The sequence below is a fragment of the Emys orbicularis genome, chromosome 23, assembly GCF_028017835.1.
Source record: "Emys orbicularis isolate rEmyOrb1 chromosome 23, rEmyOrb1.hap1, whole genome shotgun sequence".
Lineage (NCBI taxonomy): Eukaryota > Metazoa > Chordata > Testudines > Emydidae > Emys > Emys orbicularis.
The window spans coordinates 7,944,769-7,969,941 of record NC_088705.1 but is presented as its reverse complement, the minus strand read 5'-3'; the positions used below and the strand labels follow the sequence as shown (position 1 = coordinate 7,969,941).

The 25,173-nt window shown below is 45.1% G+C and overlaps 2 protein-coding genes across 3 annotated transcripts in view; both read right to left on the bottom strand.

Moving 5' to 3' along the window:
* Positions 1-7,503, bottom strand: part of LOC135893751 (bone morphogenetic protein 8A-like) — a 35,194-nt gene extending 27,691 nt beyond the window's left edge. Inside the window, exon 1 of the mRNA XM_065421671.1 lies at positions 7,101-7,503. Coding sequence (XP_065277743.1) covers positions 7,101-7,503 — 403 coding nt within the window. The remainder of the gene's footprint in view (positions 1-7,100) is intronic.
* A 5,188-nt stretch (positions 7,504-12,691) lies between these two features.
* MACF1 (microtubule actin crosslinking factor 1) overlaps positions 12,692-25,173 on the bottom strand; it is a 252,726-nt gene continuing 240,244 nt past the window's right edge. Inside the window, exons 91-95 of one of the 2 annotated variants that reach the window (XM_065421609.1) lie at positions 24,820-24,937; positions 19,041-19,252; positions 18,237-18,347; positions 14,810-14,933; positions 12,692-14,254 (exon numbers count right to left, since the gene is read on the bottom strand). In XM_065421609.1, the coding sequence (XP_065277681.1) occupies positions 13,998-14,254; positions 14,810-14,933; positions 18,237-18,347; positions 19,041-19,252; positions 24,820-24,937 (822 nt within the window). In that variant the 3' untranslated portion in view covers positions 12,692-13,997. The remainder of the gene's footprint in view (positions 14,255-14,809; positions 14,934-18,236; positions 18,348-19,040; positions 19,253-24,819; positions 24,938-25,173) is intronic. The other variant, XM_065421610.1, reaches the window with a different exon arrangement.

Below are 25,173 nucleotides of genomic sequence, written 5' to 3'. Positions count from 1 at the left end.
TATATTTGATGGGGTCCACATCATGAAATAAATCTTTCACAAACCCACTCTTCTGGCCTTCAAACAACCCTCTCCCCCCGCCCCAAAATCTCACCCAGCTCCTCATCACTAGGATACAGCAATTCAAAGCGGCACCAGACCCTGCCAGAACAACAGATGTGAAACCTGCAGACATATCTCCCCTGCTAGGATGATCAATATTCCCCACCCCCAACACAACTTTCACGAGCCGTGGGTCCTACACACACCTAACATGACTAAGACTAAAATTTTGTCACGCATATTTTTTAGTAAACATCACGGACAGGTCACAGGCAATAAAGAAAAATTCACGGAAGCCTGTGACCTGTCCGTGACTTTTACAAAAAGTACGCGTGACAAACTGAGGAGCTGCGGAATCTCCATACCACTCGGGGGGGGGGGGGGGGAGGGGGGGGGGAGAATGACCGGTTCGGAGCTGTGGGGTCCCCTGTCGTTGGATGCACTCTGGTGCATACAAAGGCCAAAAACGAGCCCTTGTTCCTGAGAAGTATCTCCGAGCCAGGGATTCGAGCCATGCCTGGGATCTCTGAAGGCCAAGTCATCTCTGAATCGGGCCTGTCGACCATCATCTGCAATGCACTGTTCCACGCTAAGTAACTTGGGTCAGAGTCGAACGTCCTCAAGGGGTCCTTCCCTCCCTCTGTTCCTCAGAACTCCTTTGTATTAAAGCATCACAGATAAATAAATGTATCGAGAAAGCTCAGCCCAGGCCGGGGGGCTTTTAGCATTACCTCAAGAGAGGAAGTGACCTGCGTCACAGGCAGGACAAAGCCACCCAGCTCTCGCTCTCTCTCCATTTGCACACCTCGTTAGAGAGCGTTCAGGGTGTAATGTGGGCCCAGGTCTTCAAAGGTATTTAAGCTCCTAATGCCCACTGATTTCAATGGAAGTTAGGACGCTAAATACATTTGACGACGCTGAATACGTTTGAGGGCCATCTAGTCCAGCCCTCTGTGCTGAGGCAGGACCAAATAAACCTAGACCTTCCCTGACAGGAGTGTGTCCAACCTGGTCTCAAAAACCTCCAATAGTGGGATTCCACAACCTCCCTTGGAAGTCTATTCCAGATCTTAACTACCCTTATACTGTAGTTAGAAAGTTTTTCCTGATATCTAACCTAGATCTCCCTAGCTGTGGATTAAGCCCATTAAGTCTTGTCCTACCTTCAGTGGACATGGAGAACCACCATTCTCTTTATAACAGCTCTTAACATGCTTGAAGACTGTTATCAGGTCCCCGCTCACTCTTCTTTTCTCAAGAGTAAACATGCCCAAGTTGTTGGGTTTTAACCTTGCCTCGTAGGTCAGGATTTCTAAATCTTTTATCATTTTTGTTGCTCTCCTTTGGCCACTCTCCGATTTGTCAAGTGTGGTACCCTTAACTGGATGCAGTCCTCCAGCTCCTGAGGCCTCACCAGGACTGAGTAGAGCAGGATAATTACCTCCTGTGTCTTGCATACAACGCCTCTGTTATTACACACCAGAAAGATATTAGCCTTTTTCACAGCGGTATCACGTTCTTGGCTCAGATTCAATTTGTGATCCACTCTAAGCCCCAGATCCTTTTCAGCAGTACCACCACCTAGCCTGTTAGTTCCCATTTTGTAATTATGCATTTGATTTTTTTCCCCTCAGTGAAGTACTTTGCACTTATCTTTATCGAATTTCATCTTATTGATTTCAGGACCAATTCTCCAGTTTGTTAAGGATGTTTGGAATTCTAATCCTGTCCTCCAAAATGCTAGCAATCCCTCCCTGCTTGATATCAGCCACAGATTTCATAAGCACACTCTCCACTCTGCTATCCAAGTCATTAATGAAAATATTGACCAACGGCCCCAGGACTGACCCGGTGTTGTTGTCAAACTGGGAGGGTGTAACTACCCTTTGAGTACGGTCTTTCAACCAGTTTTGCACTCACCTTATAGTAATTTCATCTAGACCACATTTCCCTAGTTTTCTTATGAGAATGTCATGTGGGACTGCGCCCAAAGCCTTACTAAAAATCAAGATACATCACGTCTACCACTTCCACCCCATCCACTAGGCCAGTAGGAAATTAGGTTGGTTTGGCATGATTAGTTCTTGACAAATCCATGCAGGATATTACTTGTAACCCTATTATCCTCTAAGAGCTTAAAAATTGATTGTTTAATCATCTGTTCCAGTATCTCTCCAGGTATAGACGTTAGACTGCCTGCTCTATAATACCCTGGGTCTTCTTTGTCCCCCTTTTTAAAGATAAGTAGGTACTATGTCTGCCCTTCTCCGGTCCTCTGGGACCTCAGCTGTACCTTTGAGAACTCATATAGAAGAATCACTAATGGTTCTGAGATTGTTTCAGCTAATTCCATATGTACCCTCAGATGCATTTCCCCAGGGTTCTGCTACCTTTAATATATCTAGCTAATATGAATATTTAACCTGTTCTTTCCCTATTTCAGCTTGTGTTCCTTCCCCCTTGTGGTTAATATTAATTGTGCTAAGAATCTGGTCACCCTTAACCCTTTTAGTGAAGGCTGAAGCAAAACTGGCATCAAACACCTCAGCGTTCTTGATATCATCAGTTATTCATTCTCCTTCCCTGCTAAGTAGAGGCCCTTCACTTGCCTTCATCTCTCTCTTGCTCCTAATTTATGTAGGGAACCTCTTCTCGTTGCCTATTATGTCCCTTGCTGGGTGTAACTCGTTTTGTGCCTTAGCCCTTTTCTGTCTCTATGCTGGTGGTATTTGTTTGTACTCAGCCTTAGCCATTTGTCCATGTTTCCATTTTTTGTAGGATTCCTTTTTGATTTTCAGGTCATTGAAGTGCTCCTGGTTAAGCCATATTGGCCTGTTATTATTCTTCCTATACTTCCTCTGCATCAGGGTAGTTTGCTGTTGTGTCTTTAATAGCTTCTTTGCCAGCTCTCCTGAACTCTTTTATCCCTTAGATTTTCTTCCCATGGGACCTTACCTACCAGTTCTCCGCGTTTGTTAAAGTTTCCTTTTTTGAAGTCCACTGTCCTTATTCTGCTGGTCTGACTCCTTCCTTTCCTTGGAATAAAGAAATCTACCATTTCATGATCACTTTCCCCCCCAAACTGCCTTCAACCTTCAGATCTGCAAGCAGATCCTCCCTGTTAGTCAGACTCCAGTCTAAACTGGCTGTCCCACTGGCTACTTCCTCCACCTTCTCAAACAAAAAGTTGTCCCCAGGACATTCCACAAACAGATTTATTTGGGCATAAGCTGTCGTGGGTAAAAAACCTCACTTCTTCAAATGCATTGTTGTTTTTGTAGATACAGACTAACACGGCTACCCCCTTGACACAAACTTCTTGGGAATTTTGTGTTTTGCCATATTACTTTAACTATCCAGATGGCTGCTGGAAAAGTCGCCCATTACTACAAGGTCTCGTGTTTCAGATATTGCTGTTTTTGTTCTAGAAATGCCTCATCCACAATCAAAGCCTGCCCTTCCAGATGAAGCCCCTCTTCTGATTAGCTTCCTTTGGTTTGTCGCAGTGAACTTTGTGCATTAGTCTTCAGGAACAGAGGTGCTGGATAGAAATATCATCACTTTAGATGTCATTAATACAGCTAGGACAGCGGCAGAAGCGTTACAGTCCCCAGCCTGACCGGATTCCAGCAATAAGGAGCAACCGTTAGCGTTTTATTTTGAATCCTGATTCAGTGCCCTGACGTCGTTAGCTTGTTCCACCCTGTTGCTGGAAGAGAGGAGCTGGTGTGTCCCCTGCACGCTCTGCTCCATGGTCATCAATCCTTCCTGTTTGGTGGATCTCTGAGCCCACGTATGCCGAAATTGGAAGCGACGCAGTGCCCGCTGACTCCAATCGGAGTTGTGCCCACTTACATCAGGGCAGATCTGGCCCTGTATTTTGAAGTCAGTTCTGATAAGAGTGAATTACTAATACACGGCTGCTGAAAATTAGGTGAGTTTATCATCCTAGTCCGCTTCCACAACCTACAGACGCCGTCGTGTGTTGGAACAGATCTGAACCTGACTCCAGCCTGCAGCATCAGACATTACTCAGGGCACAAAAGGCTCTGCCATCCCTGTCTATCCTGGGCCAATCCTTGCATGTCCTCTATGTTGTTAAGCCCCACGAGTGTTCCCTCTCTGGGTACGTCTGCAATAAAAAAACCCACAGCACCGAGTCTCAGCGCCTGGGTCAGCTGACTTGGGCATGGGCTGCGGGGCTAAAAATGACAGTGTCACATTCAAGCTTGGCCTCAACCCGCCCCCCTCCAGGGTCTCAGAGTCCGGACGTCTATACTGCAACTTTGAGCCCCGCAACCCGAGCCCAAGTCAGCTGACCTGGGCCGGCCGCAGCTGTGCCACAGCCCTTTTATTGCAGTGTAGACGGACTCTCTGAGCGCTGTTTGACAGAGGGGTTCTTTCAGTGGCCCCTTTTACATGTTCCTCCTCCAGATGCTTAATGGCAAGCCTGCAACAGCAGACACTCGGTCTTCGCTCTTACCACACGTCCCCAATATTTCCACCTCCTTTTCTGGGTAACTTTGGAGATCAGCAGTTGTTGTAAATCCATTCCACTTAACATCCAGCCTTTTCCCGAGGCAGTTGCTTTTGAAGGCATTTGTGGATTTCCACCTTTTCCAGAGTGTTAAGGTGGAAATAACTTTTGGGTTACAGTTTCACAGCCTGGTCTTTAAACTGGAGATTGTAGAAGAGACGAACCTGGTTAGACTGACCCAGGGTATCCCCAGCAGGGACAAAGTTACTGCCGAATTTGTGCCAAACAGGCATTTTCTGGTCTAGTTTCTCCCCCTTTCTGCTCCCCCACATCCCACCCCATTTTAGCAGGCTTCTCACTCAGGCTAACAGCAATGTATTTATTTTCTGGGACCACTGTGATATCTTTTGACACTGAAATGGAGTCTCCATCATAGGAGGCCCTCATATCCACGTTGCACCACAAATCACTCATGAAGTCAGCTTTATAAACAGAGGATAGCACCTAGAGGTACTGTCCAGCCTCCTAAAGGCTTTGTTTCAAAAGGATGCGGCACAAGAGCCACATCTGTGTGTAGGATGCCAGCAAGCTAATGGTATAATAACTAGCAATAGCCAGCTCTTTATGGAGCTCTACAATAAAGCAGAGAGGTTTCAATTAGCAGCGAGGTTTGGTCTGTGGGGTTTAGGATGAAGTTAAATTTAGTAGTGAGGTTTCTGTTCCTAGTAAAGATCTGGTGTCCGAAGAGAGCAGCCTGGTATGCGAGGTTAAGGACATAGCGGTGGTACATAAGTAACAACGTGTACGGTGGTCGCAAGGATGCGTTGTAGAACCTCCCAAGATAGTCACACAGATTCAAATTATTTTTGTGTCCTAAACTCAAACAGCGGCATCCCTGCTAGGCCTATGGACAGTAAAAGTGAAACCCGGTCAGAATAAGGTAATTCTATCCTCTCGCGAGTTTAGCCAGGCCATCCAGCCATGTTTTGCCTCACACAGGTGCACACAACAGTTCAGGAACCCTGGCTAATGGTAACTTAGCGAGTTCTAGTATGTTTAAATTAGGTTTAGGTTATACACCAGTCTAACAGTAAATAAACCGGCCAGGTTATTAGTGTGTTTCCCTGTGGGGTGCTGAGAATAAAGCTTTAGGACCTCAGGAATTGCCAGATTGGATCAGATTCAAGGTCCATTTAGCTCAGCTAATTCAGAGGAAGGTTCAAGAACCCGGCAGAAGGCAGATGTGGGGCCATCTGCTCCCCTCCCCATTAGGTCTCCCCCGATCTGCAACAGGGATTGGCTTAGGTCCCGATGCATTAGGTTTAATATGCCTTTCACAAAATTTGTTTCAATTAATTATGATAACAACTCTGGATCTTCCTGTTAGTCAGATGAAGGTCCAATTCCATTTTGTTAAGCTCCTGGCCTCACCAACTTCCTATGGCAATGAGTTCCAGAGTCTAATTGTTCTTTTCATCAGAAGGTCTCAACACACTTTACAAAAGGAGGATCACGATCGTTGTTCCCATTTCACAGATGGGGAAACTGAGGCACAACAAGGGGGAAGTGACTTGCCGAAGGTCACCCAGCAGGCCAGTGACGAGCTGGGAAGAGAACCCACATCTTTCCAGTTCAGTGCTTTAGACACTAGGCCATATATTATTTCTAGCACTTTGCATGGTCATGTAAGACTGGAAGCAGTCAACAGGCCCTTCATATCTAGGATGGTTTGAGGACAAAGCTGTCACCTCCACATTACATCATTTTTGATGTCACAAATATCCAGAGGCTTAACAGACTGCTGAATAACCGGCAAGTGAGTCCATGCAAATTGTCACAAACCAAATCTCAAGTGAAGAAATAACTAGGAGAGAAGCGTTGCTAGCTTAGCTTGAAATAAAGGGACAGAAATCCACCAGCAGCCTGGGACAACACAGAAAAGCACTGGCCTTTAGAAACCGGGCCCCAAAATAAAGGGCGAGAGGTGGGTCAAACACAGATGAGAACCAATAGGTGTTAATGATTTTGGGGGGGGGGGCATAAGTGTCAGAAAAATAATTTGAACGCAGACAACTTTCAAGGGAGGGAAATGAGAACAAGGGGGGGGGGGGGAAATGACAGAAAAGAACCAGGCCAATCGGCCAGGAGACCAGGCACTAATTTCAAGGCCATTTGAGGATTTTAGAGCCCCAAGGAGAGTTGTGCTTTAGACAAAAAGCTGCTCTAACCCTTAACTCCTGATAGTGGAACTGGCTGTGCATTGGCTGAAGAAAGCCCTGCAATCAGACAGCTGGTCAGGGGGCATTTGGATACAGCCACAGGTTGGCTGTTTCGTCTTAAACACCTGCGCTGGAATTCCCCGGGGGAAGTTCTGGGCTATCCAGGGAGCCAGGCCAGAGGCTCCCAATGGTCCCCACTGGCCTGGGCACCTTGAATCTAGTAACTGGAGCCTGGGGGTGGACCGAGAAGAGGTGAAGAAAGTCCCCTGAGCAAGCGGGGGGCAGGTGCCCAAGCCGGGGCAGGGCCCCACCCGCTCTCCGGGGTCCTGGTCTCTCCAGCCGCTTGGGCGCTCCGCACTTACCCATGTTGACAAAGCTCATGACCGTGTCCGCCCGGCTGATGACTCTTCCCAAAGGCGGCGTCTGGATGCTCAAGCTGGTCAGCACGGGCCGGGAGACCCCCCGGCCCCAGCCCACCTGATCTTCCTCTTCGTCCTCCTCCTCCCTGGCCATGGCGTGGTACAGGTCCAGCATGAAGAGGGGAGCGGAGGAGGGCAGCTTGCCCCCGGCGGAGGCCTTGGGTCGGGGTCTGCCCGGCAGCCCGAGGATGGACAGGATCTCCCGCTGCATCTCCCGCTTCTCCCGGCCGCTTAGCCTGCGCTGCAGGAAACTGGAGGCATGGAGATGGCTCCGGAGAAAGCTGCTGTTACCCAGGTCACACAAGAGCCCCAAGAGCCAGAGCAGAGTCCCGCAGAGCAGCCGCATCGCCTCTGCCGGCCGGGCCCGTGCGCTCCGCTCCCGGGGGCGCACGGGCGGCGCTGCGCTGCGCCGCGCCGGCCTCACCAGCCGCCCATTGGCCGGCGCGCGTGGGAACGGGCAGCCGGGGGCTTGGAATAGGTCGTGGCCAGACAAGCGCCAGGTGCGGGGCCTTGCGGGCGCCTCTTCTCCGAAGGCGGAAGCTGGAAATCGGAGCCAAAGCGCAGCAGCTCCTGGCTCAGGCTCTCCCCGCCGGCCCCGGGACGCGGAGCTGCCCCGGAGTCATTCAGCCAGCCCGGGGGACCCCCCCGGCCAGCGAGGCGTCTATAGCAGGCGGGCACCCCTCTGCCCTGGGGCTTTACGCGGAGAGCTGTTGCTGGGTGTGCGCTTTAACCATCGCCAGGACCCGGCGCACGTGTCTGTACAGCAAAACCCTCACCCTCGCTCGGCCCCCCCAGGCTAAAGGGGCCCCTGGCCGGGCGGCCCTGCGGCTGAGCGCAAGTGGCGGCGAGCTGGGGTAGCTCAGAGCGCAGCGCTGCGCGTCGGCGCAGCTCTCCAAACACCTGGGTAGGAGCGTGCCAGCCGCACTGGAAAAACCGAGCTAGATGGCGCCCCGCAGCGCTCCCTCCCAGCCCACCACCCCCGGCCTCCGCTGGGGCTTTGCCCTCCTCCTGCCTCCCAGGTGTTGGCTCTTGCGCTGGCCGCGCAGCTGTGGGGGATTTTCATCCCCCCCCTCGAGAAGAGGCCCGCGGTTCTGCGGGCGCAGCCGGGGCTGAGCTGGGCCCCGCAGAGAGAAGAGCGAGGGGTTGGCCCTGGCACCAAGCTTTCGGCCACGGAAATCGGGGCTTCCAGCTAAAAGCTGGGCGTCAGGAGCCAGTGCTCGGTGATCCGGCTTTCCCTGCGGCACAGGGCCGGGAAAGGACTAAAAAAGCCCATTTTGACCCCAGAATGGCTCGGCTCTGCCACCCCTCCACACCCGCTCTGCTGCCTTGATGGCAATAAGCCCCACCCCGCGAGTGGGAACTTTCCTGGGCTGGTAGGTCCGGTTTGAAGGTGGGATGGGTTGGTTGGTATCCACTGCCCTCTCCTGGCTCTGCTCTTAACTCTGACACTTCGCCCTAGTGACTGGAACTTCGTGTTAACACGGGGGGGAAAGGTAGAAACCGTTCCCAGGTGCAGATTCTTATACAGCAGGTAGCGCTGAGCTGACAAACGTGAATGTGTATTAGATCTTCATAGCAACATGCTATTAAAAATGAAAGGCGTTGTGGGTCTGGACAATCTGCAGAGCATATAATTAGAGTGAGGCAAACCTTTTCCCACCACCATTTTCTTACACCAATGCAGATTTAGGGCATGCACTCATGCCAGCCACCCCCCCCTTCTTTTTTTAAATCAAACCTTTTGTTCTGACGGTTTCAAAACAGAACATTTACATTTTTCATTCAAAAGGGCTTGTTTAAAAATTGAATTTTTAAAAATTAAAAACCTCAGAACCAAAATGAAACATTTCAGTTTAGGTTGAAATGAGGTTTCGGTGCTCCCGAAACAATGTTTTAACAACAAATCGGTTTGCTGAAAGTTTTGCAAACATGGCCTTTTAGGTTGACCCAAACCAAAAGTTATTTATTTATTAGTACAAGCCAGCAAACGGAGGGGGGAAGGGTTATTTGCTCAGGTCTATATATAATGTAGTTCCAGAAGACAGAAGGTGTAGGTGAGACTACCAACGATAGGCAATACGGTACTTTTCAATTCTACCAGTTGGTTGTCATAGGAAGAGTTCCTGGGAACCATTGGAGTTCTGTCCATGAGTATGTTTTGTCTACAATGCGCACTCAGGACAATCTGAAATGATGTGGAGCAAGGTTTCCCCTGTAGAATAGTGTTCAAGTAGTGAAAACTGGCCATATTCAAGATCACAATCAATGGTTGTCTTAGAAAATATAAGCACATTTTGAATTGAACTGCAGACTCGTTTTACATCCTGTTTCTGTTGCAGTGACCTTTGCTTAAATAAAGAGCTTTTAAAAACATGTCACTAAAACGTGGCAGGTGCTAGTGACAAGTACTGCTCAATCCAACAACAATCAATAGTCAAGGAACAACATTTAAAACACTAACAATTTCAAATCACCCCATTTTTAAAAAATATTGCTTTGCTTGTAGTATCCCTGACTCTCAGTAATGCAGAATGACTTATGCTATTGCACTGGTGTTAGGTATCTGGAGTGACCGAGACAGACACAACAGGGACAAAATGCAGGTATGAAAATAGTAAACTTGCAAAGCCATTCCCATTGCAACCTGTGTAGCATCAAGCACATTGCCACTTAAATAACATTTAGCAAACTTGGCTTTGAAGGGACAATGAGCATATTAACTGTGATATCTATGTAAAGACACTTCCAAATGGATTAGTTACATAGATTAGAGCAGGGGTTCTCAAACTGGGGGGCGCGAGGTCATTACATGGGGAGTCAGGACCCTGCTTGTCTCCAGCATTTATAATGGTGTTAAATATATTGAAAAGGGTGTTTAATTTATTAGGGGGGTGGCACTCAGAGGCTTGCTGTATGAAAGGGGTCACCAGTAAAGTTTGAGACCCGCTGGATTAGAGGATTAAGAGGAACTAGACTAGAAGAATTCTGCTCAGCAGCTGCAAGCTCATGTAGTCCAATGTACATTTTTACACACACTGACCTCTGAAAATGAGTAGCGGGTCCCCAAGGGTTGAATTTAGGGAATTACGGAGTTTTCTGACATCGCTAGCCAAACGTATTAATAATTTACAGAGCCCATAAATGTGCTAGGAGCCTCTCAGTTAACACTGAGCCACATCCCTGCCCCAAGAGTTTGTAATATAAATTATGGACCTGAGATATACGATAGGCGAGAATGTCACTTTCATTAGGAAGCACATAGGTTATAGATCTCACAGCCGCTGTAGCAAACAACTTTGATGCAGGTACACTGCCCGCGCAGTGAGCTCTATGATGGGGCGGGATCGTGGAGTTCTCAGATATTCCCTTGAAAGAATTCACTTAAATTTTTTCCTTCAACACATTTTCCCCCTTGTATGATAAACCTTTCATGCAATCTTTCTGCGGCACAACATAGCACAGATTTACATTCAGGTAGACAGTCAATACATTCCAGTACAAATAAAACAGCTGTAGATGTGGGAAGGAGAGTTGCAGTAAACTGACTGGCGCACGGAGTAGAATGCGTAGTCTAATATTAGAGACAGGCCCTTCCAGGAAAGTTCAGGAATCAAGAGTGCCTTGTTCCTGTTTAGCTTAACCTGCTTTGAAAACGGGTTCAAATAAACAGGAACAAGTCACTTTTATTCCAGATTGAGTGCCCGCAGCTGGAATTAGTCAAGAATAGCTATTGCACTTTGAATTTACACCCTACCTTAATCTAAAACCACTTTCACGCATAGACAAGCCCTTGAAATGAGATTTGACTATAGGAAACAAATTAGCCGGAATCAGGGGGCTGGGGGCAGATGTTAAAGGCAACATTCCCCACTTGTGATGAGGAGAGAGAAGGAAGGAATCTGGTATTTGAGCACCACTGTAACAGGAGCATTAGAGAGAAGTTTGGAGAAATATTGCCCCTTTTCCTTCCCTGCTAAATCCAGGGAAGGCCTTGGAGACTTTTGTACTAGAATCGGTTGGAGAGGAAGCCAGGGAAGACTTGTGGGAAATAGGAGCAGTAAATTATACCATACTGAGCTCAAGAAACAAGCCAATGCCTTGGAAAGTAGGAATTACAGGCGTTGGGAGACTACAGCAGGAAGATACAATGGGGTGAGACAGGGTTAAAAGAAGTGAAAAGGGTTTTGAGTTGAGTGCACCTAAGCTCCTGCCACTAAGGGTAAATCTGGAATTGGGGGTGGGGTGGGAGTGAAGTGTGGGATGAAGATGGTTTGGTTACTACAGACAGATTTACCCCTGGCATTAGTTAATTCCCAGTCTTGATCAGTGGCAGTGCATCTTACAAGCACCTGCACCACATGGTCTCACTCCCTGCAGTGCAGGTGTAGGAAGAGGGAATGTGACAGGAAGGGGGGGGGACTTGGTTTTCCAACCAACTCCATCTAGATTTTACTGTTTGCTCCCCTAGGGCTAGTACTGACTTTACACAGCTTGGGCTAGGGGGACTTTAAAACCCAGTACATCCTAGAGCAGGATCCAAAATGCGTTATGTTCCCTGGTCACATGGAGCAGTCCGGACGAGCTGGACTCTTGGCAATGACAGGCATGTTAAGACAACACATTGCTTTACTTCCCATAGTACAGCCACATGCAGCTTTTAAACTGGAGCAGGGTTTGTCTGGGTCAGCTGTATAACCTGAGATTGCTCCATGCTGTTCTTTTGCTTTGCAAGCCAATTTCCCAGAGCTTTCACTTTCTATAGCTCACACTATTAACCTGAGTCTTTAACAACTGCATGTTCTTATGTATTGCTCCACCGTGGAACCGACCACTTCTCTCTCCCCGGACAGTCCAGCATTTCATCATAGAGTAGATTATATTCGCATGCTTCCCTGGGATATACATCTAAAATCCCTTGGAGAGGAGAAAAAAGAAATGGAACGAATAAGGAACCCAAGACCATGTTTTGCAAAGTAAGTAAATAACCCAAACCATCAAATATCTCTCTACCTGGCAAGCAAGTGGCTCATTCTTCTTAAATGTGGACCTTGCACCAGTTATCCAGACCCTCAGAAGCTCCTGGCTAAATTAGTGCAATGCACTTCACCTGGAGTTCACCCAGAGCACAGCTGCTTGCTTTGAGTGGTGGAGGATAGTGTAAATTCATAACCTATATAAGTCTCTGCACTGATTTCTATTCACTTGATACCACTCAGTGGGTTGTGTGGTTGTTAAGAGTCCTGATGTCTTATGCAATAGTTATTGGAAACTCCACCACAGCACGTGGTTTGATTGTGAAATGCCTAGATGGCAAAAGAATAGAAAGCATAGGAATTAAAGAGCGGTGAACCATAAATTCGAAGCCGATCTCTGACATGTTCTCTCAACGGCAACTTTTGCTGCATTATAGATGCATTCAAAATACATTTTTATACAGCCATGCTGCTTTTGCTTTGTAAGAAAACGTTTCACCTTTAATACGTATGTTTATAAAGCTAGCACGGTGGAATAAAATAAGAAGCAAGGTGGTTATTACTGCAAGCAATTTTAATACAAAAAAAACTGTTTTAAACAGTTCATTGGTTGAGCTTCAGTTTCTGCCTCAATTAACCAATTGAGAGAATCACACAGCAATATGGTCAGAGCTGAAGAGGAACAATATTTAATAAATACAGGAAGTCCAGATAGCCCCTCCCCAGACCCACCCTCACGGTCACTTGGTCAGTTGATTTTATCACAAAGAAAAGTCGCATACAAAAGCGAGATAGGACTTGCTAGCAAGTGCGCTGGTGAGACTCATTTAAAGGACAAGCAACTGTGCATGTAAGTCCCAGGTTTCTTCTAGGAGTAGAGGTGACGTAATCTCAGCCTGGTTTGAAGGAGAATGACCAGTCAAATAATAAATAGGAAAAGAGGTGCAGATAAACAGCAATTCTGTAACAAACAATGTGAGTCAGTCTCTTATGCAAACTGACTGGGTGGCCATCCAGAAGAGTCTTCCAACTTGTAGGACAGGAAGTGACAGAAGCACCTTTTTGTCCCATCCTCTAAAGGACGTATTTGTAGTGTTGCCAACCCAGTGCTCTCTTCTGGATAACTTTAAAGTTCTACCCCCAAAACCCATCACTATTATTTGCTCTTTAAAAGCGTAAGTGCTGGGACAGTATTTTAAAGACAGCATTTGTAATGAACCCTTTTACTGTAGCATGTGCAAATTTTATTAACTCAAACAAACTCCAATTTCTTCAGGTAAAATCACATAACCTTTAAAAAAATGGAAGCAGACACCCAAAATCCCCTCACCTCATGTTTCTCTGTTTGAGGTATCCATGATTTACAAAAAAAGAGTTCCTTGAACACTGTAGGATTCAGGTTTTTTTGTTTTTTAAATATAATTTATCTCGCTGAGACAGCAAGTCAAGTTTATAAAGATGCATTTAGGAACAATCCTAAAAGATAAAGCAGGTTCACACCCTGCACCGCGCAGAAATCCTATTTATAATTTTTTTCTTAACTTTTTTTTTTTTTTTTTTTTTTTACACTTTCACATCTTGACGTTTTTTGCTTGCTTTCTCTCTCCCACATTTCAGTTTTCTGGGCCCCATTGTGAATAGGGGTGACCAGGAGGCAAATTTTATCTACATAAATATTCACATGAAAATAGTAACTTACAAAAAAGAAAAAAAAAAACCCAAATAAGGCAGCTTCATAACACAATTATTCTTTTACACTTTTAACAATATAATTTTTCCCATTTAGAATAAATATACATCCAATGTACGTATCAGGGTTAAAAATTGGACACAGGTTTGTTTTGTTTTAGAGGGTGTTGGTACAGTATTATCTCTTGGGGCCTGGAGTTTTGGGGGTGGCAGTGGTAGTTTTCTTGGACATGGTTGGGATTTTGGAAGGTTTTGCCAACCCCCGTCGCGAACTGCCTTGACCCCCTGCCGTGCTGCTTTCTGAAGTGTCCGAACAGGCTGACTGAGTTTCCAGAAGGTCAAAATCGGAGGCGTCGCTTCCCCGCCGGCTGCTGGCCCGACTCCCGGCCCGACTCCCAGCGCGACTTGTGGGACGACTGGCTGTTTTTTTAGGATCTGAAATTAAATCCCGGTATTTGTGACCACGCTGTAACATCTCCCCATTCTAACCCTTAGCAAGTGGACCCCACCCCCCTTCAGTACCGCCACCAGTTTGCAGACCCAACGATAGCAGCAATGTTATTAGAAGACTGTGCAATAAATACAGGATCACTGGTCGCTCTATGATCTACGATGACAGTGAGCAACTTCGCCTAAAACTTTAAGACTCACTGAAGAATTTCACAGATTGTTTCTGGCTCTCACTCCAGGCTCTGGGAGACAGAGGGTCTGTGGTATGAAGCTTTTATTCTGAACGCAATTTAAAGGAAACCCCTCTTAAAATGCATCCCAAACTACTCAGGGTCAAGGCAATCACTGAAACATCTCTACTACAAGTGGATAAACAGTCCAGCCTGTATAACGATGCCCTTTAGTTTATCCTAAACTATTACAGATGGTCAGTAGCTTCTCCTTTCTCTTGATTGGAATCCATAGACAGGGACAGCTATGAAAGGAGGTAGCACTTATTTTAGCATCCATTACAGGTAAAACGGTCAGCTTAGGACTTACCAGCCCGATTGGTTTTGGCACCTGTAGAAACGGGAGAGGAATTATTACTGGTATCACCCGCAAGAGAAGTTCGACTGGAGTGAAAAGTCGGTCGCTTCAGCTTGCTGCCTGCAGACGGAGTCACCTTTGAATAAAGAATGCATCAAGAGTCTTTTAGATGTTATGGTATAATTCACTTTGTAATGGGTTAATATCAGAGGTAGATCTCGGCAACAGGATTCCAATATATAAATACCACCATCATCGTAAAGGTCAAGGAGAACATACACAGTAATTGTTTTATTGCTAAACCAAAGCCTAGTCCCTGAAAACATTCATACCAGTGGTGGCTTTGGGCCTTCAGGATAGCACTACATGCTAGTGCTTTCGCCTTCAAACCCATTGTTAATTATTTTGTTTAGTTTGATATGTTTTTATATCTATATCTATCCATCTCTGACTAAGCTATAGATCTATTTCAAAATACCTGTCATCTGTAGTCCATCTTAAGGACCAAGTACTGTTTTGGGTCTAAAAGCCACACAAAAAGTCACATGAAATCCTGGGAAATTTTTAATATTTAAGAAGTCCAGAACAATTTTAAAGGTTAATTATTTTTTGGTGAAAATATGTTGGGGTTTTTTTGGTGAAAGTGTGCCAAATTTCAGTGACTTAACAGGGCCAAGGGATTTCAGCCTAATGTATATAAATTGGGACAGACAACCAATAAAGAGAATTTTAAATATTAAAAAAAAAAAAATCCAAGCCATTCGTTCAAGCACTAGTGGTGAATGAACACATGAAATGCAGGCCAGAAGGTCTCTACCATAACTGAAAGCTTCTCAGTGAAGTTTTAGATGCTACTCACACTCTGGTTTCTGTTAAACAGTCTGTTCCGTGACCTTTACGATGTTGCAGATAAACACTAGAGGAAGCAACACAACACAAAGCTTTCTCCCACTGTTACTTCTCTTGCCACAGAAAGAGGAAACCGAAGAAAGCGTGACTGTAAGTCAGAATAACATCTCTCATGAAGAGAGGACTCCTGAGTCCAACTGGAAAGAGCAGCTCCAAGTTTCTAAAATAAGCCTAGTGCTGGTTTTAAGACAACATAAAATAATTGCAGGAAAACAGCCACCCAAGGTTACATCCAATCCCGCAGGTACTGGGATTCTGGCATTTTACATAAGAATGGCCATACTGGGGCAGACCAATTGTCCATCTAGCCCACTATCCTGCCTTCCGACAGTGGCCAATGCCAGGTGCCCCAGAGGGAATGAACAGAACAGGTAATCATCAAGTGATCCATCCCATCGCCCATTCCCAGCTTCTGGCAAACAGAGGCTAGGGACACCATCTCTGTCCATCCTGAATAATAGCCATTGATGGACCTATCCTCCATGAACTTGTCTAGTTCCTTTTGGAACCGTTAGAGTCTTGGCTTTCACAACATCCTCTAGCAACGAGTTCCACAGGTTGACTGCGTTGTGTGAAGAAATACTTCCTTTTGTTTGTTTTAAACTTGCTGCCTATTAATTTCATTTGGTGACCCCTAGTTCTTGTTATGAGGAGTAAATAACATTTCCTTATTTACTTTCTTCACACCAGTCATAATTTTATAGACCTCTATCATATCCCCCCTTGGTGGTCTCTTTCCCAAGCTGAAAAATCCCAGTCTTATTAATCTCTCCTCATATGGAAGCTGTTCCAGACCCCTAATAATTTTTGTTGCCCTTTTCTGAACCTTTTCCAATTCCAATATATCTTTTTTGAGATGGGGCGAGCACATCTGCAGGCAGTATTCAAGATGTAGGTGTACCATGGATTTATATACAGGCACTATGATATTTTCGGTCTTACTATCTATCCCTTTCCTAATGATTCCCAACATTCTGTTTGCTTTTTTGACTGCCGCTGCACATGGAGTGGATTTTTTCAGAGAACTACCCACAATGATTCAGAGATCTCTTTCTTGAGTTGCAACAGCTAATGTAGACCCCATCATTTCGTATGTATAGTTGGGATTGTGTTCTCCAATGTGCATCACTTTGCATTTATCGACACTGAATTTCATCTGCCATGTTGTTGCCCAGTCACCCAGTTTCGTGAGTTTAACAGCACAAAGGGCAGACTGACTCAACAACAGCTGGACATCCTTTTGCAATTTTCAGTTCATGTCACCGTAAAAAGAAATGCCTTTTAATAGTTGGAGAGTCGCTGTGGAATAAATCTTCTGACAAACAGCTGGAGAGAGATTTCCCCAAACTCCCTCTGATGTGAATTGGAGAGATTTTAATTTCTTTCTGTCTCGTGAAACTACAGCAAAGGGAGAGGAAGTAAAGGGAAAGTCAAGAAAGAGGATGGATGCCTCGTTGGATACATGGCAGTTAAGTTCCATCAACACGTTTTAAAGCGCTGGACAAGCCTTTGAATAGGACCAAACACAAACCATGGAATGAGGTTTTAAGAAATTTTAAAGTAGCTCCCTCTACGTGCATTTCTCTCCAGCACTTTTTTGTTTTGAGAGCGACTCTTTTACATCGTCAGTAAATACTGGAGCTTTTGATCTGGCCCTTGATCGGACTTTATAACAAAATTGCTGTATCTTCCCAACAGCTTCCCAAAGCCTTTCTTATGGCAACACGTGGATCATTTTATACATTTCAGGAATTATACCTGACTTTTTGATAACAAAACTTCAGAAACTATTTTCAAGGGAAGATCAAGTATGGGAGACATGACAAATTGCCGGTAAGTTAAATCATCAAAATCTACATTAAAATTCTGAAGCACCACCAATTCCCAGAAGTCAGAAAATTCTAAGTTCAGGCTGGAACTTCAGCCTCCAGCCTGAATTCGCCCCGCTGTATTTGAGTATTGCAGAGGTCTCGCATCAGGGTGTGATGTTATAGGACATATCAGATATGCCGGAATATGCTGATGGGCATATGTACTTCAGAAAACTGTGGCAAGAGTGGTTACTGTGCATGCGCTGTAGCTGATTTTTCAAGTGCTAACTCGGCGATTTTATTCCTATTTTTAATATTCATAGAATATCAGGGTTGGAAGGGACCTCAGAAGGTCATCTAGTCCAACCCCCTGCTTAAGAGGCCCTAGTTTTCATTATGGTCTTTTTTTGAACGCTAAAAAAAAAAATAAAAAGTGGCTGAAGCCAGGAAAAGTTACATTGGGTTTTGCAATCTGATAAGTTACCATTTTAAAATTGCTCCAAGGGGGGTAAAAATGGATTGCCGGCATCTTGCACATTTAATTCTCGTGTGAATTTCTTTTTAATCCGAGTTAGGAACCCCTGAAAAACGCCAACAGTCTTAGCGTTAGCTGTGCTAACAAGCGCTGCTATAACAAAAGAAAAGCATTCAGCAGAAAAAGGAAGCAGCCGCGTTCCTTCCTTTTAACAGGTCCTTTGACTAGCAGAGCCATACTCTACCTCGGAGCTGGACAGGTGGGAGTCGGAATTATCGAAGCCCCTGTGAGGGGTGCCAGCTTTACTGTTTACCAACCAGGGTTTGTCATAACAGCGAGAGAAGTGATGTGGAGTCTGTGAAATGGAAAATCCAAAGGAAGGGTAGGGAGAAAGGGGGGGAGGGGAAGAGGTGAAAAGTGAGTGAAAATGGAACAGAAAAGTATCCGAAATGGGAAAAACAAACAGAAAAATACATAAATTCTAAAAGAAACAGACGACAAAATAAAATGCACATTTGGCACGATGCAATGAAGAGGAGACACAAAAAGGCAGCCACTTCCTCCTTCATGCTAGCCGGCTGCTTGTGTGATGTCCAAGATAAGTCTGCTCCTATCGCACAGAGAGACGGCAGGGGAAATTCTGCCTTGTGGAAGATAGGAGAATCGGGAATGGTCCCAAGAGTTACAATGTGAGACCATAAAAATAAAAACAACCTCAATAGGCAACTCGGCCTTTCCTGAGATGTGTTTATGTTCTCTCTACGCATGATCACCTACCTGCAGGTGTAGTGTATACAAAGTGAGAAGAAACTTGTAGCATGAATGATTTAAAAATATCGACTGTGCAGTCAATCGGTTTATTCCTGCCTCAAGTATCAGTTTAAACCAGGCTCTGCCATTCAGGTGTCCACCAATGAAGCATACATTAGCCTATTTTCTGAGTCCCCCCGCAAAAACCTCTCCTACCTAATGCTTCAGCTCCTGGTCTCCTTGGAACGGGGTCTGAGTAGGTGTGAGCAGCAGGAAAGCAAAGGACTATCAGCCTTACCTTGGTTCCACTAGCAGGCGCTGCTGGAGAGGATGGCATAGAGGTGCAGCTGTGATTACTCTGGCTCGCACTAGAGCTGGACCGCGTTGGGGAGGCAGCCCGGGAGGAGGGTTTTGACCTTCGACCCCGTGACCTGAAAGGCGTCATTCCCTGCGAGGCTCCCTCTGGTAAAATAAACTTCTCTCTAAGTTCGAGGTTGGTCCTTCCTCGTGCTGAAAGAGGAAACAAAGCAACTCCTGAAAAAAAACCACCCCTGAGGAGTTTCACCCAACTCCTGCTTAGCCCCAGGAAGACATCCTTGCAACGTCTTGGAAACTCCATCTCTGACCTACAATGGATGTCTTGCTCTCATCCCGGTCACAGCAGAGCGAGACCAGTGCAGCATTCTCGCTCTGTTGCGACGATGTCACGTTGCTGATTGGTTTCTGAAGACTTGTGATAGGCAAAAGAACCCCAGAGGTCCAGGAGTTCAAATAGAATTATGCAACTTTTAGGCATGTCCTGGGCCTATTATACAAGTCTAGTTAAAATTAGCACACGCAGCTGATGACATTCTTAGGACAGTTTAAAAATACTGAATAGAACTGCTCGGAAAGGTTGTACTCCTGCTCTCACACCCAGCACACAGCTATGTGGAGCGTGATCCATTTTCCAAGCTATAACAACTCATATCAGAGGGCAGATGTAAAATTTGGATCTGAATGTCCCAGGAACTGGAGGGTCTCTCTGCAACTAGCAATGGGGTATCAATGCAGTTGGAAGTTCAATGTCCTGAGCTACTAAGATCAGCATAGGCCAGAATCTCAGAAACTCACCAGATATATACAGAGAGCAAATTCATTAAGTAGGTAGGAGCAAGGCCATGCACAAAGCCTTACAGGACAAAGGAGCAATATTCAATTCAATGTGTTAGACTTGAAAGACAAAGAAGCAATTGCAGGGTAGAAGCCTTGTTCTGTGATAACCTCGGGATGGGAAGAACCCTGGCACCAGCACTCTAAAACACCTGTAGCAAAGCATTAACAGTGGAGACGAAGAAGCAGCGTCACACTAGTAAATTCAAGAGCTTACAGAAAGCAAGCAGCACCACTTCCGAATCATGCTGATTTCGGCAACAAGCCGCAGGTGACAGAAGCAAAGAATATTTAGCATGAGTTTCAAAAGATAATCAAAACAATTAACGTCTCAAAGACCGTGCTGAGATAAAGGGACGTATTGACTACTACCAGACCTAACCTGTTTCACATAAGGAAGAGACTGTCGTGAGTAAGGACTTTACACATTTCCTTTTTGCTTTCTCCCAGAGGGCTGGGGAGGGGAAAGACCGTTTCCAGTCCCAGACCCCTCACACAGACACACACTTTACTCTCCCTGCCAAAGAAGTCTTTGTGTTGCATTTGCTTTCCTTCCAGACAAAATGGGCTGGAAGCGGTTCTCCTCTGGAGTCCCAACATACATCAGTCACTGCTTCCCTTGGGAGAGGATTTCACATTCTAACAAGCCTTGTTCTTGGGAACTTGTTCTCAATACACACTCTCTATTTGCCTTTATATTTCTCCACTCGATTATGCCCTAAACAACCGTCCTCTCTCCTTGATGCTTACATCTTCTAAGCAATATACCTGCTTATTATGGCCCTTACTTAATCAACATCTAGTTCAGCTATCTTATTTTGTTAATTCCTTTCCTCACAAGTCAATTCTTCCAGCCCTCTAATCATTTTTACTGCTCTTCTATGAACTCCTTCCGGTGGGTTGACATCTATCTAATTACCGACATGCCCAGAACCACGTGGAGTTTTACAGGTAGGCTCCTCCATGGTGCATAGTGGAACTAACACATCCCTCTTACAAGATACAATGGACCGTGGCCAAAATATCATTGGCTTTTTTTTGCTGCCATAGATTTATACGTTACAAAGGCCAGAAGGAACCCCACTGTGATTGTCTAGTCCGACCTCCTGTACAACACAGGCCGTTGGACTTCCCTGAATTGATTCCTGTTTGAACTAGAGCAGGTCTTTTAGAGAAACATTCAGTCTTGATTTAAACGTTGACAGTGACGGAGAATCCATCACAACCGTTGTTCCAATGGTTAATTACCCTCACTGTAAAACAAAGACACGCTTGAATCCTAGTCTGAAGTTACACACTCACACTCAGCTGGGTGTGGCTCATTCCCCTTTCAGAGAATCCCGGCAGCCGAATGCTGGTTGCTGCCAGGTTTCACCATGGGTCTCTCTCACTCCCCGTACTGAGCTCTCCAGAAGAGGAAAAATGGAGAAAACAGTTCAAGTCCCACTTGAAGCAGCCTCTCTACCTTTTAAACAGAGTTTTAGCGACATGTATCTCAACTGTTGCTCTGCATGATGTGGTTTCCGGTGCTAATGTGCAGACATCAATTGCTATCAAAGGTCCTTTAGGGCATTTGAAAGCCACAAGTGAGAAACACAGCAGAGGTTCCTTTAGTACACATGGGGAATTCTCCAGCTTACGCAAAGAACACCAAAAAGAATAACGTAATGTGCCAAGCAAAAAACACACCGACAACAAAAAGGCCCAGGTTGGCCTTACACAGACCTGGCCGTTCAGCTATAAAATACATGGGAGTCAGATTTCTGTCTTGAGAGAACATCCTTTATCCCTTGCAAAATTCTTCCTATCTTGAGGCTGGATTTAACACAACATTTTCATTAACAAATCTATCACGTAAGATGGTCGGCACTGAACTGGGAGACTCAGAAGACCTGGGTTCTATTCCCAGCTCTGCCACTGACTTGCTGTGTGACCTTGGTCAAGTCACTTCCCCCCGGGACTCTATTTCCACTCCTCTCCCCCTCCCCCTTTGTTTTGTCTATTTAGATTTGGGACAAGGACTGTATCTTTGTGCACTTGCATAGCACCTAGCATGTAGGAGTTTCTAGGCACTATTGTAATACAAATTATTTTTTAAAAGGAAAATGGTCTGAAGAAACCACTCACTGCAATTCACTTCAAGACAGGTAGCATCTGGCCATAGTACATTGTACACCACAATTACAAGCTGCTTCACTGTCGGCACAAAATAGCAATACATTCGGTACAAGGCTAGCTCCCAGGCTGACTTTCTACGCAGGTACCTGAAAACTAAACCCAAGACAACCAAGTGTTTTCAAAACTCACTGTGGAGTGGGTTTTTGAAACTCCAGCCTCATGTACCATCACCACAGTCTATTTTTACATCTAGAAACATCTAAAAAGGAATAATGGGAGCTGATATACAGTATGGGGTGTCCAGGACTTGGCGTGGGAACGTCTATTATTTTATAAATAGAAATAAATATGTAAACTGAAGAATTGGGTTCATCTTATTCATTTCAAATGAAAGTCCCACATCAAGCCCAAATGGACTTTCTCAAGACATTTTACAAAGGGACCAGCTGTGATTAACTCTGATCTTTTTCTACCACAAAAAAATACTGATCCAGGAGAAACTCTCACAGATTCAACATTTCAAAATCCAGAGAAAAATCACTGACTCCAATTTTTCCATGCAGTACATGGTTCAGTTTTCCAGTCATAAAAAATTTTAAGCTTCCCTTGTTTATTTCCAAATGTTTCTGATTTAAAAAAAAAAAAATCAACTCTTTTCGGATAAACTGAAATAAGACCCTTGGGAGCTGAACTGAATAAGAAAGGAAGGATGGTTCGGTGAGTAGGACACTAGCTTTGGACTTAGGAGAGCTGGTTCAATTCTCAGTTCGGCCACAAATGCTCTGTGACACCTTGGTCAACTCACTTAATCAATCTGCCTCAGTTTCCCATCTGTAATTGGGAATACTACTACAGTACCTCACAAGTAAATATATTAAGATTGTGAGCGTTCAGATACTGTGGTAATGGAGGCCAGATAAGTATCTAAGAAAGCACAATGATAATATGTCTAACTGAATCTAAGCCCTGGTCTACACTGGGGGGGGGGGGGGGGGGGGGGGAGAATCGATCTAAGTTATGCAACTTCAGCTACGTGAATAACATAGCTGAAGTTGACGTACTTAGATCGACTTATCACGGTGTCTTCACCGCGGTGAGTCAACTGCTGCCGCTCCCCCGTCAACTCTCCCTGCGCCGCTCGCCGTGCTGGAGTACAGGAGTCGACGGGAGAGGGCTTGGGGGTCGATTTATCGCGTCTAGACTAGACACGATAAATCGATCCCCGCTGGATCGATCGCTGCCTGCTGATCCGGCGGGTAGTGTAGACATACCCTGAGTTTGAACAGACAGATTATGTAGTGTGTGTGCTTTTTCCGATTTCTGACCCGCCACTCAATTTTCTGAGAGTTGATTTAGTTAAAAACGGTTTTAAAATGTCTCGACTAGAATATTCTCAATATTGTCAACACTGTGTCTCAGCATTCACAAAGGCAGCAGATGTGGTGGGGCAGGCGGGCTGGTTAAGAAGCAAAGCCATTCTTAATGATGGGAGAGCGGGGATGCCGGCAAGAGTGATAAAGCAAAAATAACGCCAACCTATCGGAGACTGACTGGCAATCGAAGAGCTGGAATCAGAGCGCTTTATTTTACTTCCAGGGTGGTGAACTAGAATAAAGAAAAACATACACATACAAGGAAACGGACAGAGCAGGAGAAAGCAGAAACTGGTCAAGAAAGAAATGCACAGTTGAAGGACAGCTCTTTTTCACCCCATGCAGCGCTGCCATTTTGTTTGAGAGGCGGGGAAGGAAGAGTTGGTAACTGGAATCTTGCAGGAAATTTTTTAGGCATACACACACAGAGCTTCTGGAAACAGCACCATTGTCCCTAAGTATACAATGTGAGCGTTTTCTTTATGGAGGGCGCAGCAGCACATTAGAATCACATTTATCAGCAAGAGAGATTACATTCTTGTCTAGAGGCTTCTCACACCTGATTTTACCTATGTTTGTATGGAATTGGAACAGTTTTTATTGGATTTCTCCAACACACCGGCCATCTATCAGCACATTGGATTTGCAACACTAACATTTACAGCGGAATCCACACTGACAACTGTTTGTTGTAAAAGACACACAAGTCCACGAAGGCTGGAGTTCTGCTGAAATCGGCACATGCCATCAACCCAAAAGGAAACACACACAAGACACCAGCTTTTGACCATCGTCGAAGAGCGCAGACAACAAATCAAAATGAGGGGTTTAAACTACAAAAAAGAAATGACCAGCAAATTGGTATGAAAAAAAAAATGGATGCTAACAAAATAATTTTTAGTAAAAGGAATTTTCTTTTTATTCAGGGTAACTAATTTTAACTCCTTGATGCTCAAGGTTTGGATTTTCTGGAAGACCCTTTGCAAAGGTTTCATACTGTAATACTGCCATCCCCAGGTGTTCAAAAATTTTGCGATTGGCTTAAAATCATGTGATTTTACACGAACAATACACAGAGTTCTTTTTATTTGCTTTCTGATTTTTGAATCTTCAGGTGCACTCAGATCACATTTTCAAGCTTTTCTCAGCAACCAGGAGGGCGACAAACTTGTTTGGTTCCTTTGAAATGAAAATTGAGATTCTCACCTATTCACATGACTCCAGAAACTGGGGCTTTAAGAACTCTACCAAATATTGAGAGACTTGCAATAAAAATCACACTAAGTTTTGGGGTTTTTTTAGTTCCTATTTTCTCCAGATCTTCCTCTATTTGCACAAGCCCACAGACTGATGAGATCTGCTTCAGTGAAGCATCTGGCGACTTCACAACTATTGTGGAGATGAAAGGTCCCTGAGAAACAGGTTCTTCCTTACCTCTGCAAGGGTCATTTTTCACTAAAAATTCATCCAGGGCCATCCATCCTCCTCCAACTCGAACCATGACAGTGCTGCGCAAAATACGGACCAGTCGCAACTGCTGGGAATCACCAAACTGTGGAACCAATAGAGAAGCAGTTCAAATAACAGGGCTATAAAATGGAGACACTGCTCCTCTCCAAAACAGACTGCGCCAGGGTGAGTATTATCACTACACTGGAGACTATTTGAAATGCTACCTGTAACCCTAAACATTTTCAAAGCTCTTATTAATGTTTAGGGCTTCTCCAAATATATCAAAAAGTTACATTATGTGGGAATCAATTCACTTTGGTGTCAATTTATGAGAAT